Genomic DNA, 14,415 nt, shown 5'->3' on the forward strand with positions numbered 1-14,415 from the left:
TTGGCTGCTGGAGTTTCATGCAGCCATTCAGGAGTTCAGCAGATATTCTCAAAGGGAAGCCTGAAGGTTTAATGCTCCTTCTGGCCATGAACCCAGCTCTGCTACTCCTGGAATGGTTTTCCCTTTGTTTTTGAACCCAATTCACCTTAACACAAGCAGAAAGGATCAGCACGGCGTGATAGTTCAGGAGTGGCAGGATGCAATTTAAAACTCCATCACTGTCCCTGATTTCCCAGGGGGCAAACCCAAGTGTGTTAAGAATTTTAAAGGTGGCTGTGCCAGCAAAGAAAAGTGATGGCTGTGGCTTTTTCACTGAAGTGATGCTTGGCTGGAGCAGAGATCATCCCCTTCCTCTGTCACCCCTTCCCACGCCCTGCTTTCACCATCTCACAACTGGGAGGTGATGGGACACAGCCAGGGATGCTGGCTTGTTTTAGAAAGTATCATCAATCAGCTGATCAAAAGGGAAAGCAGGAAAAGCAGATTAAAATCTCTGGTCATTGGCTTGTGGCAATGACATTTCTCCTGGAGCTGATGTTTTGGACACATGATGTTGTTGTAGAGGGGCCCAGCCCAGGGAGGAGCTGGAGCTGCTGCAGAGAGCCCAGAGGAGGCTCCAGGATGAGCAGAGGGATGGAGCAGCTCTGCTGGGAGGAAAGGCTGGCACAGCTGGGATTGTTCACCTGCACAGGAGAAGCTTTGGGCTGAGCTCAGGGTGGCCTTGCAGGGCCTGGAGGAGCCCCAGGAAAGCTGGAGAGAGACAATTTCCAGGGCATGCAGGGACAGCACCCAGGGAATGGCTGCCAGTGCCAGAGGGCAGGGCTGGGTGGGATATTAGGTAGAAATTCTTCCCTGTGATGGTGGTGAAACACTGGCACAGGGTGCCCAGAGATTTTGTGGCTGCCCCTGGATCCCTGGCAGTGCCCAAGGCCAGGTTGGACACTGGGGCTGGAGCAGCCTGGGACAGTGGGAGGTGTCCCTGCCATGGCAGGGGTGGGATGGTGGCATGAGATGATCTTTAAGGTGCCTTCCAGCCAAACCCATTCCATGATTCTGTGATATTCACTTTTAGGCTTCTGGATTTTGGTTTGATGGATACAGAGGAGCCCTTTCTATTCCTGCCAGCTTTGTTTCTGTCCCATCCCACACCAACCTGCGTGCCCATTATTAACTCCAGCAGTTCTGCTCACCCTGCTTGGATAATTAACAAATTTAAAGTCAGCTGATTGAGGTTTTTCCTTTCAGTACTTCCTCATTCAGCTTTTGACACATTTCATGGTCTTGCTGATGCCTCATGTTATTTTTTTCTGAAGGTGCACAGTCTCCTGTGCATCTCTTTAAACAAGAATCATCATGTGTTAACAAGCACTTCTGTGCCACGTACATGAATTGGTGTGAATTTTTCTCCAGGTGCAGCATGGAAATCATCTGTGGGCTGGGTAGCACCTGAAAACATCTGAGGGAGATTGTTTGCCATTTAAACATGATAAAAAATATGAAAAGCAAACTTTTTATTTTAAAAAAAGCAAAGTACATGGTAGTAATTTTCAATTTTGTCCTTTCTGCTTTTCTTGAGTTGTGAATTCCTTGCACAAATGCCCACAGACTTCACTTAAGGAGGCAGCAATTGCTTCAAAAAGCTGCTGGCTGAATGAAAACAATATTTGCATATTAAACCACCCTGATTATGTATGCCAGAGGGAGAATGTGTGCACAGGGTCTTCATAGTTCTGGTGCTGCTGGAATAGCAAGAAGCATCATAAAATTTGCTAAAAATAACCTCATTACTTGCAACCAGTGTCATTATTATTGTTGTGTTGTGTTTGTTTGGCTATTTTGTATTCTTCTGAGGAAATTTGTCCCTTCCTGGGTTTTTGGAAGTCAGTAACAAAACTCCTTTAGGAGCAGCAGTGTTGGTCTTTTGGTTTATGATTAATGGCTAAAATATTGTCATCTATTAGGCACTGCCACTTTGAGGTGTTAATGGTAAAGAAAATCTCATTCCAGGTGAAAAATAGGAATTCTGAATGCCCAAAATAAATGTTTGTTTTAGATGAGACACCCCACAATGAATCTTCCATGCCTTTTGCTGGAAAGGGATGGAGGAAGGTTAAAAATGAAGGAGTGGAGCAAACAGACCTAGAGGGGGCACAGAATTCCAGCTTCTCCAGTGGTAGGTGAGGAATAAAGCCTAAGAGAGGCAAGCTGGCACTGTGTCAGATAAATACAATTCAGAAAAGTGGATAAAAGGGGTTTTGCTGAGATTTTTTAATGAATAAAAAGAGCCCTCTGTCCATTCCTTTTAAAAATGAGTACAACACAAGCTATGTGTTAAATGTGGCTTGTTTCTGCCTGCATCCTTGGAATTTTAAAAGCAGGATATTTAATAGGATCACAAGCAAGGAAATTGTTGTAGGTGTTGCAGACCCAAGAGGTGATTGAGGAAAAAAAAAAAGTGGGATGGAGAAAACAAAGATAAATTCAGTAAATGTTTTGGCAGGTGCTGATAGATTTACAAGAAGCAGATAAAAGAAGAAATGTAAACTTCCTTTTAAGAGTTGTTTGAAGACTTAGAACTTGGAATTGCTTTCTTCTTAGATTTGCTTCACTTGGTTGCACAAAAGGCTGCTTTGTTGCTGTGTGATAAACTTAAGGACTTCGGAATCAGCATTTTGAGTGAGTTTGTTTAGCAGCAGACTGCAGGAGAACAAAGCAGAGCTGCCTGTTTTTGCTGGATGACACCACAGAAATTCATGTATTATGTTGATAAAGTTTTACAGAAGCCTACCTGAAAAACCAAACTTCAGCTGTGCCTTTTGAACTGATAAGTATTGAAATAATTATAGCCCCAAAGGATTTGCTGCTAATAATAGCAGCGATGACAAGAACAGGAGGAATATTTTTCCTTCAGCAGTGTCTTATTTTGCAGGGCTGATCCATGTGGGAATGAACCATCCTCTGTTTCATGTGTAGCCATACTCTGAACACCCAGCAGTATTTTGAATTATTGCTAGTGGGAAAATATTCATATTTGAGTGCAACCATGCAAGTTTGTGCCAGGGGAAGTTCAGGGTGGACAGCAGGAGGAATTTCATCATGGAAAGGGAGCTCAGGCCTTGGCAGGGGCTGCCCAGGGAGCTTTGCAGTGCCCAGCCCTGCAGGTGTCCCCTGCAGGTGGCACTGAGTGCTCTGGGCTGGGGACAAGGTGGGAATCGGGCACAACTGGGACTCTTGGAGGTCTTTTCCTGCCTCAGGTATTCTGGGATTCTAATTTGACTCCTTGGAGCCCTCCCTTGCTCACATCTGATTTGGAAATGGCAGGTTGACAGCTGCTCATCTTTCAGGTTTTGTGTGTTTGAAATGGCTTTCGAGGTATTAAAAAGTCTTTTTTTCTTGCTCTGTGATCGAAGAAGAAGTCAAGATTTTTCGGTTCTGCTTTTTAAGGTTGTTTATTTTTCTTTATCTGTTATATTCATTTTCTGACTTGTTGAGGTTTGTTTGGCAGGCTGGTTTGTGGCACACTGTTCACTTTTGGAGTGGTGTTAGTTTCTATATTAAGAATTAGGTGTATTTTATTTGTAATAATTTTCTAATACCTATTACCTATGTTAGACAGTCTGTCTTTACTTTAAACTAATCTAAAAGTGTCACCATCACAGGAGAAGATGGAGGACAAGAAGAAGAAGAAGGACAGGACACACTTAGATTCTTTTATCTTGCTTCTTGAACCTCCATTCTAAATCCCTAAAATTTTACTTTTTTACTCTGTGACAAATTAACTGTTATTCTATTCAAACTTTTGTGGTTCGTAAATTTTCACACAAAGCTGGAAATTTTTCCCATGGGCTAAAATCAAAGGCATGGGTGTCTTTGACTTTGTGCCAAGGTCTTTGAGCCCCTTGCCAAGGTCTTGAGCTGTTTTCTTGCCTTTTCTTCTTCCCTCACCTGTTCATTTGCTACCCATAGCACGAAAGAACTGAGTGCTTTGTTATTTGTTGAATTGTTCCTATTTCTAATACGTTTTTGTAGCTTTTTTCTAGTTAAGCCAATGGTAACTTGTATTTCTCTTACCATCTTTGATGCTACTGAGGAGCTAAACAGGACTGCTTGGAGCAGAAATGCAATTTCAGCAAAAGTAGGGACTTTGAGACACACTTTTATTCTTGCCATTGATTAGAAACCACTGTGGTGTTACACATGGCTGATTCAAATCACTTGTTAATAATGCATCTCTCAAACAGATTTTGATTTGTGATGACATTTCTTCTATTTTCTTCTAGATGCAAAGAGTTTGGCCGAAATGCTTATGAGGTAAGAACAAATTGAATTGTATTATATTTTTTTTAACTGAAAAATGTCTGTTAATTATAGTATCATATTTCAGAATTGTTAGAGGGACAAATGAAGAAGTAAACTTTTTATTCCTAAACCCTTTTTCAAAACACACCATTTGCCTGTCTGTTAGAACTGTGATGCACTGGTGGTCAGACATGAGAGAAAGAAGACACTTTGTGGATAGAGTGAGGAGCTACAAAGATAAAAAAGCTGATATCTCGTGTTAGATTAAATCATAGAAGCTATGTAGGTCCATTTGGACATTTTTCCCACTCTGAAAAACATTTTCATAATATGTGTCAAAGTAATTGCTCTTCAGAGATCATCTGATTAAAGGCAATAAATTTCTGGCTGTGAATATCTCTAAACTTTGCAGCTCTGTTTGTGTAATTCACTGTTGTTAGCTGCTTATACCCAAAGGTATAAAAGAGCAGGTAAATCCATTTATTATTTTTCTCTTCTGTTTCATCAGCTCAGCATTCAGAAATCTAATTCAGTTGTTGAATTGCATCATAATGACTATTCTGGCACCACAATTCTTTCAAAGATGGAAATTTCATAACTTCAATGTTTATTGTTTTGTCTAGGGAAAATATTGAACTTTCGAACTGCTGCATATATTTGAAACTGGGATTGCCAAGGGATTATTTTTGAGTTCAAATGAATTTGGGGTTGCTAGAAAATATTTTTTATATTCCAGCAACAAATTTGAGAATGTCATAGATATTTCACCACACGAACCACACTCCAAACTTCCTCACCCGTGATAAATTTCACTTCTATTGTAAGAATAAACTCAGCAAAGACACGGTGACAGATGGGTTTGGTGTAAATTCAGCTCTATGCCATCATATCTGAATAAACCCAGTGATGTTAACAGGACTGGTCATGCAGTCCAGGTCATCCCCTCCCTGGCTGCCCGTGGCAGCAAATTGTGGGGTTCAGCAGCTTCAGGAACATTTGCCCTGGTGGTTTCTGGTGCCACAGAAGACAGCACAGATCAGCACACACAGCAAATCTGTTCCCTTGATGCCTTGTGAAAGCTGCCCTAGAGCAGAGGCTGGGCAGAGCTAAAGAATAAAGCAGGGATTGATTCAAAGCATCTCCTCCATGGATGCACCTTGGGCAGCACCAGAGCCCAGCCAGGGCTGCACCCAAGATGAACCAAAATGGCCCCAAAATGCACGGCCGGGCACGGGGTCTGTCCCTGGGATCAGTTCTGCTCCATTTGCATCTTGCAGTTCATTGTCCCATTCCAGCTTTAGCCCCTGCAGTCCCACCCTGCTTGTTTTTCTCTCTCCAGCCCACGGGGTTTGTGCTCTGGGGCTGAGATTTGGATCATTTGTCCTTGGTGCCCAGCTGGAGCAGGAATTGTTTTGTCTCTCTGCTCTGTGCACAGAGCTCACCATCCCCTGATATAAAGCCCAGACCCACACACTAAAGCAGCACAAAATCTGAAAAATAGAAAAGCAAAAACCTGAGGCACCACCCTGAAGAAACCCAGCAGGGAGCAGCTGAAACCCCTGCATGGAGACTTTCAGTCCCTGTGGCAGCCGCTCAGAGCCTCTCTGCAAAGCTGGAGCGCTCTGCCCCAGCCCTGGCTGGCTTCACAATCCTTGCTGCCACTTCTGCAAGGCCATTGCAGAGCCTCACTCCTCTGACACTTAGAAAACATCACCAAAATTCCCTCAGAAGGGCCCAGGTTTTACCCACTTTTTCCTTTGCTGATGGTTACCAAATTAAGGAATTTTTGTCCTCCCTGCCTGATGTACTCAGGGAGCAGCCAGGTCCCATCTCAGTCCTTGGTTCAGAGCAGTTTTTCCAGGTTACTCACTTGCCACCATTTCATTTGGATTTCCTTTCACCAGCATTGAAACATGGTCATCAAACCAGTTCCTCTCACCTCATTTATTAACAAATAATCTTTAAGCATATTTTATATTTCTTTTCTAAAAGTTTTAACAAAGTCAAATATCTATTAAATCATAACTTCAGAGAAAATAGGGGATATAGGCTTATATTTACAGACATGCCAGAACTCTCACTTGTGACAAATCAGTGAAATACATTCAACCAAAACCTGAGCTACCCACAAACAACAGATGTTCCTGATGATGTAGCATGTGAATAATCAAAGGATAATAAGCCCTCTCCAAAACAACAGTCACATATGATAAAGCCCCTTTTTATCTTTATATTTTATATATTTTATATAATTTATATGTTTATGTATATTTATCTATATTTTATATATTTATATATTTTATTTATATCTTTTTATCTTTTATATTTTATCTTTATGATTTCACCAAAATCTGCTATGATAAAACTATCAAGAAAGGGGGCATTTGAGGAGAGGGCAGACAAGATGATTCCCTGCTTGGTGGGAAGGTGTGAGGCCTGGAGAGAGCTCTGTGTATCTTTCCCTTTGAGGAGATTTTCCTGAGTGTGTGTAAAGAGGATTAAAAATGGAGCTTTAGTCTTTGCTTTGAGAGTCCCTGGCTTTGGCTGTGTAAGTCAAATGTCTGTGGAGCAGGATAAGTCAGCAGTTTAATGGGAATTGCATAACTCATTGTTGGTACCTTACACTCACAAATAAAAACCCCTGCTGTTGAATAAGCACAGCTTTGCAATGTTTCTTTTGGGTGAAAGCATCAGTCCAGTCTCTTTGTAACAGTTCACTGTGGATCTGTTTAGCCTTTCCCTGAATTTTCAAATTTTGAGCACAAGGTGAAGAATCTTTTATCCCCAAATATTCTGATTTAGTTTCTCATACATTTTTACAACAAACTGTGGACTCTTTCAAAATGCCCTGTACAATGCACTTGCTCTGGAAAAGGCATTTTTATCCACAGACTCAACAAAAAAGCTGCACTCAGACCAAATACGTGCCCAAATACCTGTTTTAAATAGTGACAAAAGCAGGAACTTTAGCAGAGTAAAAGAATACAGCAAATTAATGAGCATACTGAGGGGTTCCTCAGAATGAAGAAATCCTTGAGGAGATCTCATTGAGGCATTTTCATTTCCTGGAAGGAGCTTGGGAAAAGGAGAGGGGCTTTTAATATGGGCAGACAGTGACAGGAAAAGGGGCAAGTGTGCAAGTGTGGTGGTGTTCCCAGGGGTCCCAGGACAAGGGAAGAGATGAGAATCTTGACTCCATGTTTCAGAAGGCTGATTTATTATTTTATGATATATATTATATTAAAAGAAAATGATATATTAAAACTGTACTAAAGGAATAAAAGAAAAGGATTTCATCAGAAGGCTCGAAAGGAAAGGAATAGAATGATAATAAAATCTTGTGACTGACCAGAGAGTTCAAGACAGCTGGGCTGTGATTGGCCATTAATTAGAAACAACCACATGAGACCAATCAAAGATGCTCCTGTTGCATTCCACAGCAGCAGATAATCATTGTTTGCATTTTGTTTCTGAGGCCTCTCAGCTTCTCACAAAAAAAAGATCCTGGCAAAGGATTTTTCATAAAATATGTCTGTGACAGGCAAGGGTTTTAAACTGAAAGAAGGCAGGTTTAATTAAATATTATGAAGAAATCCTTTACTCAGAGGGCAGTGAGGCACTGGAGGATGTTGTGCAGAGAAGTTGTGGATCCTTCATGCCTGGAAGTGTCCAAGGCCAGGCTGGACAGGGCTTGGAACACCCTGGGATAGTTGGAGGTGTCCCTGCCCATGGCATGGGGCTGGAATGAAATGATCTTTAAGGTCTTTAGGTCTTTTCCAACCCAAGCCATGATTCTGTGACCCAGTCTCCTGACAGGCTCCCAGTGCCTAATGATTTGGAGCTCAGAGATTCTTTGAACCAGATGGAATTAATTCTATTATACACAGATCCTTACAAGGTCTGATAAGTAAAAAAAATAAAAACTAAACAAAACACATGCTTATGTTTGGGGATTTTATAATTTTATGTCTGTAAATATTAAAAAAATAAAGATAGATACATTTTATCTCTTTAAAGAATGAATCATTGGACTCCTCATCCACAGACCATTAAAATATTTTTGCCTGAATTTAGTTTAGGAAGCTTCAAAAGTGGAACCTTCTTTGCCCTGTTTCCAAGCCCTAGAGGCTCTTCATTGCTGTTGGCACTTTAGGATTTTATAACTTGAAAGCTGAGCTGTTGTGGTCTGCAAAAAAAGAAAAAGAATTCAAAATTCCCTGAGCCAGAATGAGACAGCATCCTAATCAGCAACAACCCCCCTGCTTCTGCCAAGTGCCTGTGCTGTGTTTGGACACCCCATGTCACTGCTGCATGCAGGGGAATTAATTAGCTCAGCAAGGAGGAGGAGAGACAGCCCACAAAGCGAGGAATAACTCTCAAGAATAGCAGGGAATATTCCTGAACAGAGAGAGGCCTGAGTTCCAGTTCTGGCTTGAAAAACCTGCCACATATTTTGCATGGAGCTGTCCCTGAAGCCAAGGTTGGGATTGGGAATTCTCTCTTGTCAGGTGAGCAGTGAAACCGCAAATCTGGGGGAGAGCTCTGCTCCTGCTCCCTGTGGTCCAAACAATGCTTCCTGTGTTGGTTGAGTACTTTAATAATGGAAATACAGGGCATTCATCCTGCTGAAGAGCTCTGGCATTCTGGGGTCTGCATTCTCTGAGCAGGAGTCTGATCCCATCCCTTGGTCTCCTGCATCCCCAGTGGGTGCAGAGGGGTGCAGGGATGCATTTCCCAGACTCAGTTATGGACTGCACAGATATATGTGACTCTGTGTATCCTGGAACTATTGGATTATTGAAAATGGACATTAAAAAAAATCAGTTTCCTTCTTTAAACTGAAAGAGGGCAGGTTTAGAATAAATATTAGGAAAAAATTCTTTACTCAGAGGGCAGTGAGGCACTGGAACAGGTGCTCTACATTTGTTCTAGAGCTTTGGGCAAGCCCAGAGCAGTCCAACTTCCCAAGGACCTGCATCCAAGCATATTTGGCATGCAGATAAAATATTACTGTCTGATTCTCTTAACATTTTAGCAACTTGAATAGCATCCACTCTATGCAGAGACTTAGAGAATACCAGTGTGGAATTTACCTGCATTTGACAATACTTTGAATTTATCTGCATTTGACAATGCTTTGACATGTCTTTGAAAATTTATATTTTTAGTAACACAAATTTACTAATTGTGTGATGACCATCCTCCCCTGATTATATATGGAGAAAAGTCTGGAAGCCCTTGGGAGGCTCTCCTGATATTTTGCTCCCATGATGATTGAATGAGGCACCAGTTGTGGCCTGTTTGAATGCATTTCAAAAATCCATGTGTATGTGATGTGAGTAGCACCATCCAATCACCCAGGAGAAGAGAGACATTAAATTTGGGATGTATAGATGGTGTTAATGATGTTGGGGACCACAACAGCAGGGAAACCAGGAGGTGAAAATCAGAGTGGTGCTCCCAGGTGCCTTGTGGATCTCACCCCTGGATTTGGAGCAGGACCACCGACCACATGGCTAGAAAATTCCTCCAGAAAGAGTCTCCAGGAGGATGTCCAAACCTGAGGTAATCAGGGCTTGCTGACATGGAGACACAGCAGGAAGTTAACACGAATTTCCTGGAGATGTGGGCTCATCACTCGTGTATTCATCTCCCGTGCTCACAGGAGAGCTGAGCTTATCCCTTTAACAGTCCCCTGCTGCTTCCATTAACAGCAATAATTCACTGCCAAAGCAGAATTAAACTGAGTGATCTGCAGCTATTTTACACTAGAAAATGAGAAAATGAGCCTCCACTTGGATCTCACAGCTCTTTGAAGCCTAAGCACCTGGATCACGCTGCTGGCTGATTTGTCTCAACTCTCCACAGCCTCCCTGCGTGAAGTATTTGCAAATATTTCATTTCATCCAGAGATTAATTACATCTAAAAGGGCAAAATGTTCCTGTTTAATGCAATATGAAGGTTTTTTTGGTGCAAGCTCTGTGCTAGAAATGACTGTGGCACTTGGTTTTACCATCCATTTTCATTTGCTTTTGGTAGACAGCACATTTAAGAAGTCATTTTCTGGTACACAAACTTCAAAATGAAATTGTTTCAATTTGCATGATGATAAAATAATTGGTTTATGTTCTTTTTTAGATTATTGCATCAATCAATTAGACATAATCCACAAATGTAAACAAGGTTTGCAATTTTTGTCTTGGAACATCAATGGGACTAAAGCCTTTATTTATTTTATGCAATCTATTAATAGTATGCCAAGTTATTAATTTTCTTTTTCATTTATCAGTGGAATTGACATTTGAAAGTTAGCTAATTAAAAATAATGAAAAGATAAAAAAACAATTAGAAATTACTCAAGACATCATTTTCCTACCGACCTGTTTGATCAGCTGCATGTTGCTTTACTCAGATTCATGAGGAGTGAAAGAAAAGATCCATCTTCCAGAGTGTTTTTATTAATTTCATTATGACAGCCCTTGAAGAAAACTGTGTGAAATTCTCAGGTTCCTGCTGGTGGAGGACAGAACACATCCCTCCACACTGTGCATTTATCTAATGCCTTGCCACGTGCAGTAAATTAATACACTTGTTCTGAAGAGGGCAAAATCAAATGTGTGAGTGGTTTCTGCTGATTATGGTCACATTGGTGTTTTTGAGCTGGACAGATTGAAAATGAGGAAGTTTGCAAATATCTTTTCATTTGGGCTGAATGTTAATGTCTTCACTTCTCTTTTGTTTTCAGCAAGAACACCAGGACATCAGACACACTTAACAAGCAGCAGCAAACACTGAGGATGCACATAGACATTCCCAGAGCCCAGCTGCTGATAGAGGAGAGGGACACCATGGAGACCATTGGTAAATTTGAGCTTTTTTCCCCCCTGGTTGATGTAACAGGTTCTTTTAGGTGGAATTCCTTTTCTCCACAACCTTTCCCTGCCGCACACATCAAGAGAAAAGAGCTACAAAGTCATTTGAAAGCTGGGTTTATTTTCCCTCCTCTTTGAGTCATTTCCCACTAAAAATAATCTCGGTATAGGATCTAAAATAATGCAGGGCATTAGGAAAATGAAACTGTTGGAAAGAGTTTCTTGAAGAAAATGGAATTGAGGACTGGCAGTTTTATGATTTTCATTCTGATTTCTCATTTGGCTCTGCCTAGGCAGTTGGATCACTGACATTACTTAAAGGGAAAATGGAATTCTGAAACTGCACTCTCAGTATCTGAAGATTTGCAACAGCTAACTTTTAAAACTTACATGTTGCATATTGTATCCACCTGTTCATAGCATATGAAATTTCAACATTTTTATCAGTTTTCAGCTTCTGTGTATCCATGCAAAATTCAAATCTAAACTGTTTGATGATACAGGAAAAAAAGATTTCTCATGGGGCTGGCACTTCAATGAAGCATCACGAGAAACTGAATTGTTTGGTGTTGGGGTTTTTTTTTCCCAAATAATTAAAAAATATCTGGAAACTCAGAATAGAAATGCAGCCTGATGTCGTGACTGTATGAGCACACACTGTGACTCCTGACTGACCTTGTTAGACTTCTAACTTTACATTTTTTGGATAAAAATCTGTGTAGAAGAAGCTGACAACGTAACAGCATCCAGGGATGGCGTGGCCAGAGAGGAAATTCAGCAAGCTGAGAGCAGCATCTCTGCACCTCCTGTTCAGACCTACAGACTTTCTAAAATCATTATCTGAGCTTCCCAAAGTCTGCCCCTTGTGCCAGGCTTCATCCTAAAGACACCTTTAACTTTTGAGTGGCAGCTGCTGAGCAGGGGGGGTTCCAGTGGAAATACTCTTAGAGCCTGAACTGCAGCAATGCCATCAGGGCCCTGCTAAGAGGCAGCTTCCACCCAGAATAAGCAGGGGTTTTGGCAGGGTTTGACAGAGTTTGCTGCCAAGAGGCTTTATTCCCAACCTGAATAAGAGCTCATCTTTTTGCCAGAGATGGAGTGATTTGATTCCTAATGTTATTCTATTTATAGCCTTCTTTGGGTAAAAAAATGTGTGTTCTGTTATTGTGCAGAACTGTTCACCCTAATGGTGTCTTGTCAAGTTTTTAAAAAAAAAAAATCCAAAACAAAAACCAGGAATGCTTAAAAGAAGTGGATCAACCTCTGCTGACTAGTAAATGCCCAGAAGTCCTGCTGCTGCCAGTTCCTTAGAACACATTACAAAACTATATAGCACAGCCCAGCAGGAAATCCTTGAGGCTTTTCTTGCAATTCTGAATGGATAAAAAGACTGTAAAGAATGCAAAAGCAAGTCTGATAGCACACCAAATAGTTGTTCTGCAAGCACAAAGGCAGTGAAAGATTTATTGCTATTAAACCATCCATGATCAAGTGGACTAAATTCTTCCTTGGAGCAAAAAAAAATATGATACAGAGATAACAACTGGAAAAAAAAATAAAAGGAAGCAAATGCTGTATAGCACTGCAATGATCGAGGTCTGTGTAGACATTTGTTGAATATATCCTACCCCACAGGGAAGAAATAGAAGCAGAACCACACAGCAGGAAAGGTTAGTGCTCACCTTTTCCTTCCTTCCCAAGGTCAGGCTTAACCTCACACTTTTATTTGAAGCTGCATAAAAAGCCAGTCCTGGGTCAGGGTCATCCCTTCTGCAATTTTCTGTCTCTGCAGAAAGAGGGGAGAGAGGGTTGGTTAGCAGCACCCCCTAACAACCTCCTTTTGGGATGATAGGGGTGGTTACACTGAGGATATTGCTAATCATGCTGATAAAAAGAAATAAATGGAATATGTTGTTGAAAACATCAACAACATATGATGTTGAAATATGATGTTGAAAAGCTCATCTGAGCCCTCTGAAAGTGAAGGGGAAGAGGGCAATGTTCAAAGGATGGGAATGAAGGAATTGGGGCCACAAATGATGACACAAAAATCAGCTCTTTGTGGGGGTGTTTGTCTGCCCCAGCTGCACATCCCTAAGGTGAAATCACCAGGAAAAATTAAAGTTATTCTTTAGTTTTGTATGTGATTTAAGTTCAAACCCAGAGTCTCCCTCCCTTCAAAGCCCCTTGGGCCCTGCAGAGAGCTGTCCTTCAACTCCACACACTGGGGTCACCAATTGTGGTGTTTGTGAGGGTCCCCAGGACGAGGGGAGAAATGAGAACCTGACTCCATGTTCTTAGAAGGCTGATTATTATTTTATGATATTATATTCTAGTAAAGAATACTATAATAAAACTACACTAAAGAAAGAGAGACATCAGAAGGTTTTACAAGAATGAATAATAAAAACTTGTGACTGACTCAGAGAGTCTGACACAGCTGGCCGTGATTGGTCATTAAGTAAAACCAATTCACATGGAACCAATCAAAGATGCACCTGTTGGTAAATGATCTCCAGACCACATTCCAAAGCAATCAGATAATTATTGTTTTCATTCTTTTCTGAGGCTTCTCAGCTTCCCAGGAGAAGAAATCCTGGGCAAGGGGATTTTTCAGAAAATGTGACAGTGGCAGGGAGCTGCTCTGCCCACGATGTCCCTGGGCTGCGGACACCTGGGGACTCACTGCAAAGCTCTGATGGAGTTAAACCCAACATTCTGTGCTCATTATCTGATTATTTTCCTGCTCGCAGATGACAGGTCCACGGTTCTGCTCACTGATGCTGACTTTGGAGAGACGTCCAAGCAGAAGTCCCTGACTGTCACCCACACTGTCCATTACCAGTCGGTGTCACAAGCCACAGGGCCACTGGTGGATGTCTCTGATGCCCGGCCAGGAACAAGTAAGCACATCAAAAAACAGATTTTTATTTAAAGAGGAGAAAGCTCTTAACAAAATAAATGCTCTGCTCCTGTATTTGCATCCTCATCTTTCTGTCTGAGAGTGGAGAGAAATCTTTTTAGGTCAGCAGAGGACATTTTTTAAACTCTTGCACTTAGTGATTCAATATGGGGGAAATTGCATATGTATCTGAAATAGAGGTGTAATTTGAAATAATTCATACCTGGCCTTCATTAAAGCAAATGCATGCTAGATTTTAATTTCCAGAATTTATTGGGTAAATTACCTTAATGGCTCTTAGTGTGTAATACACTTTTTTTTTCTCTTTGTGATCAATCTTT

At 41.3% G+C, this 14,415-nt stretch overlaps 1 protein-coding gene across 1 annotated transcript in view; it reads left to right on the forward strand.

Moving 5' to 3' along the window:
- Nucleotides 1-14,415, forward strand: part of DSCAM (DS cell adhesion molecule) — a 472,610-nt gene that overhangs the window by 427,885 nt on the left and 30,310 nt on the right. The window contains exons 28-30 of the mRNA XM_066545552.1: nt 4,281-4,311; nt 11,046-11,161; nt 13,926-14,075. Coding sequence (XP_066401649.1) covers nt 4,281-4,311; nt 11,046-11,161; nt 13,926-14,075 — 297 coding nt within the window. The remainder of the gene's footprint in view (nt 1-4,280; nt 4,312-11,045; nt 11,162-13,925; nt 14,076-14,415) is intronic.

This window comes from Molothrus aeneus, chromosome 2, assembly GCF_037042795.1.
Source record: "Molothrus aeneus isolate 106 chromosome 2, BPBGC_Maene_1.0, whole genome shotgun sequence".
Lineage (NCBI taxonomy): Eukaryota > Metazoa > Chordata > Aves > Passeriformes > Icteridae > Molothrus > Molothrus aeneus.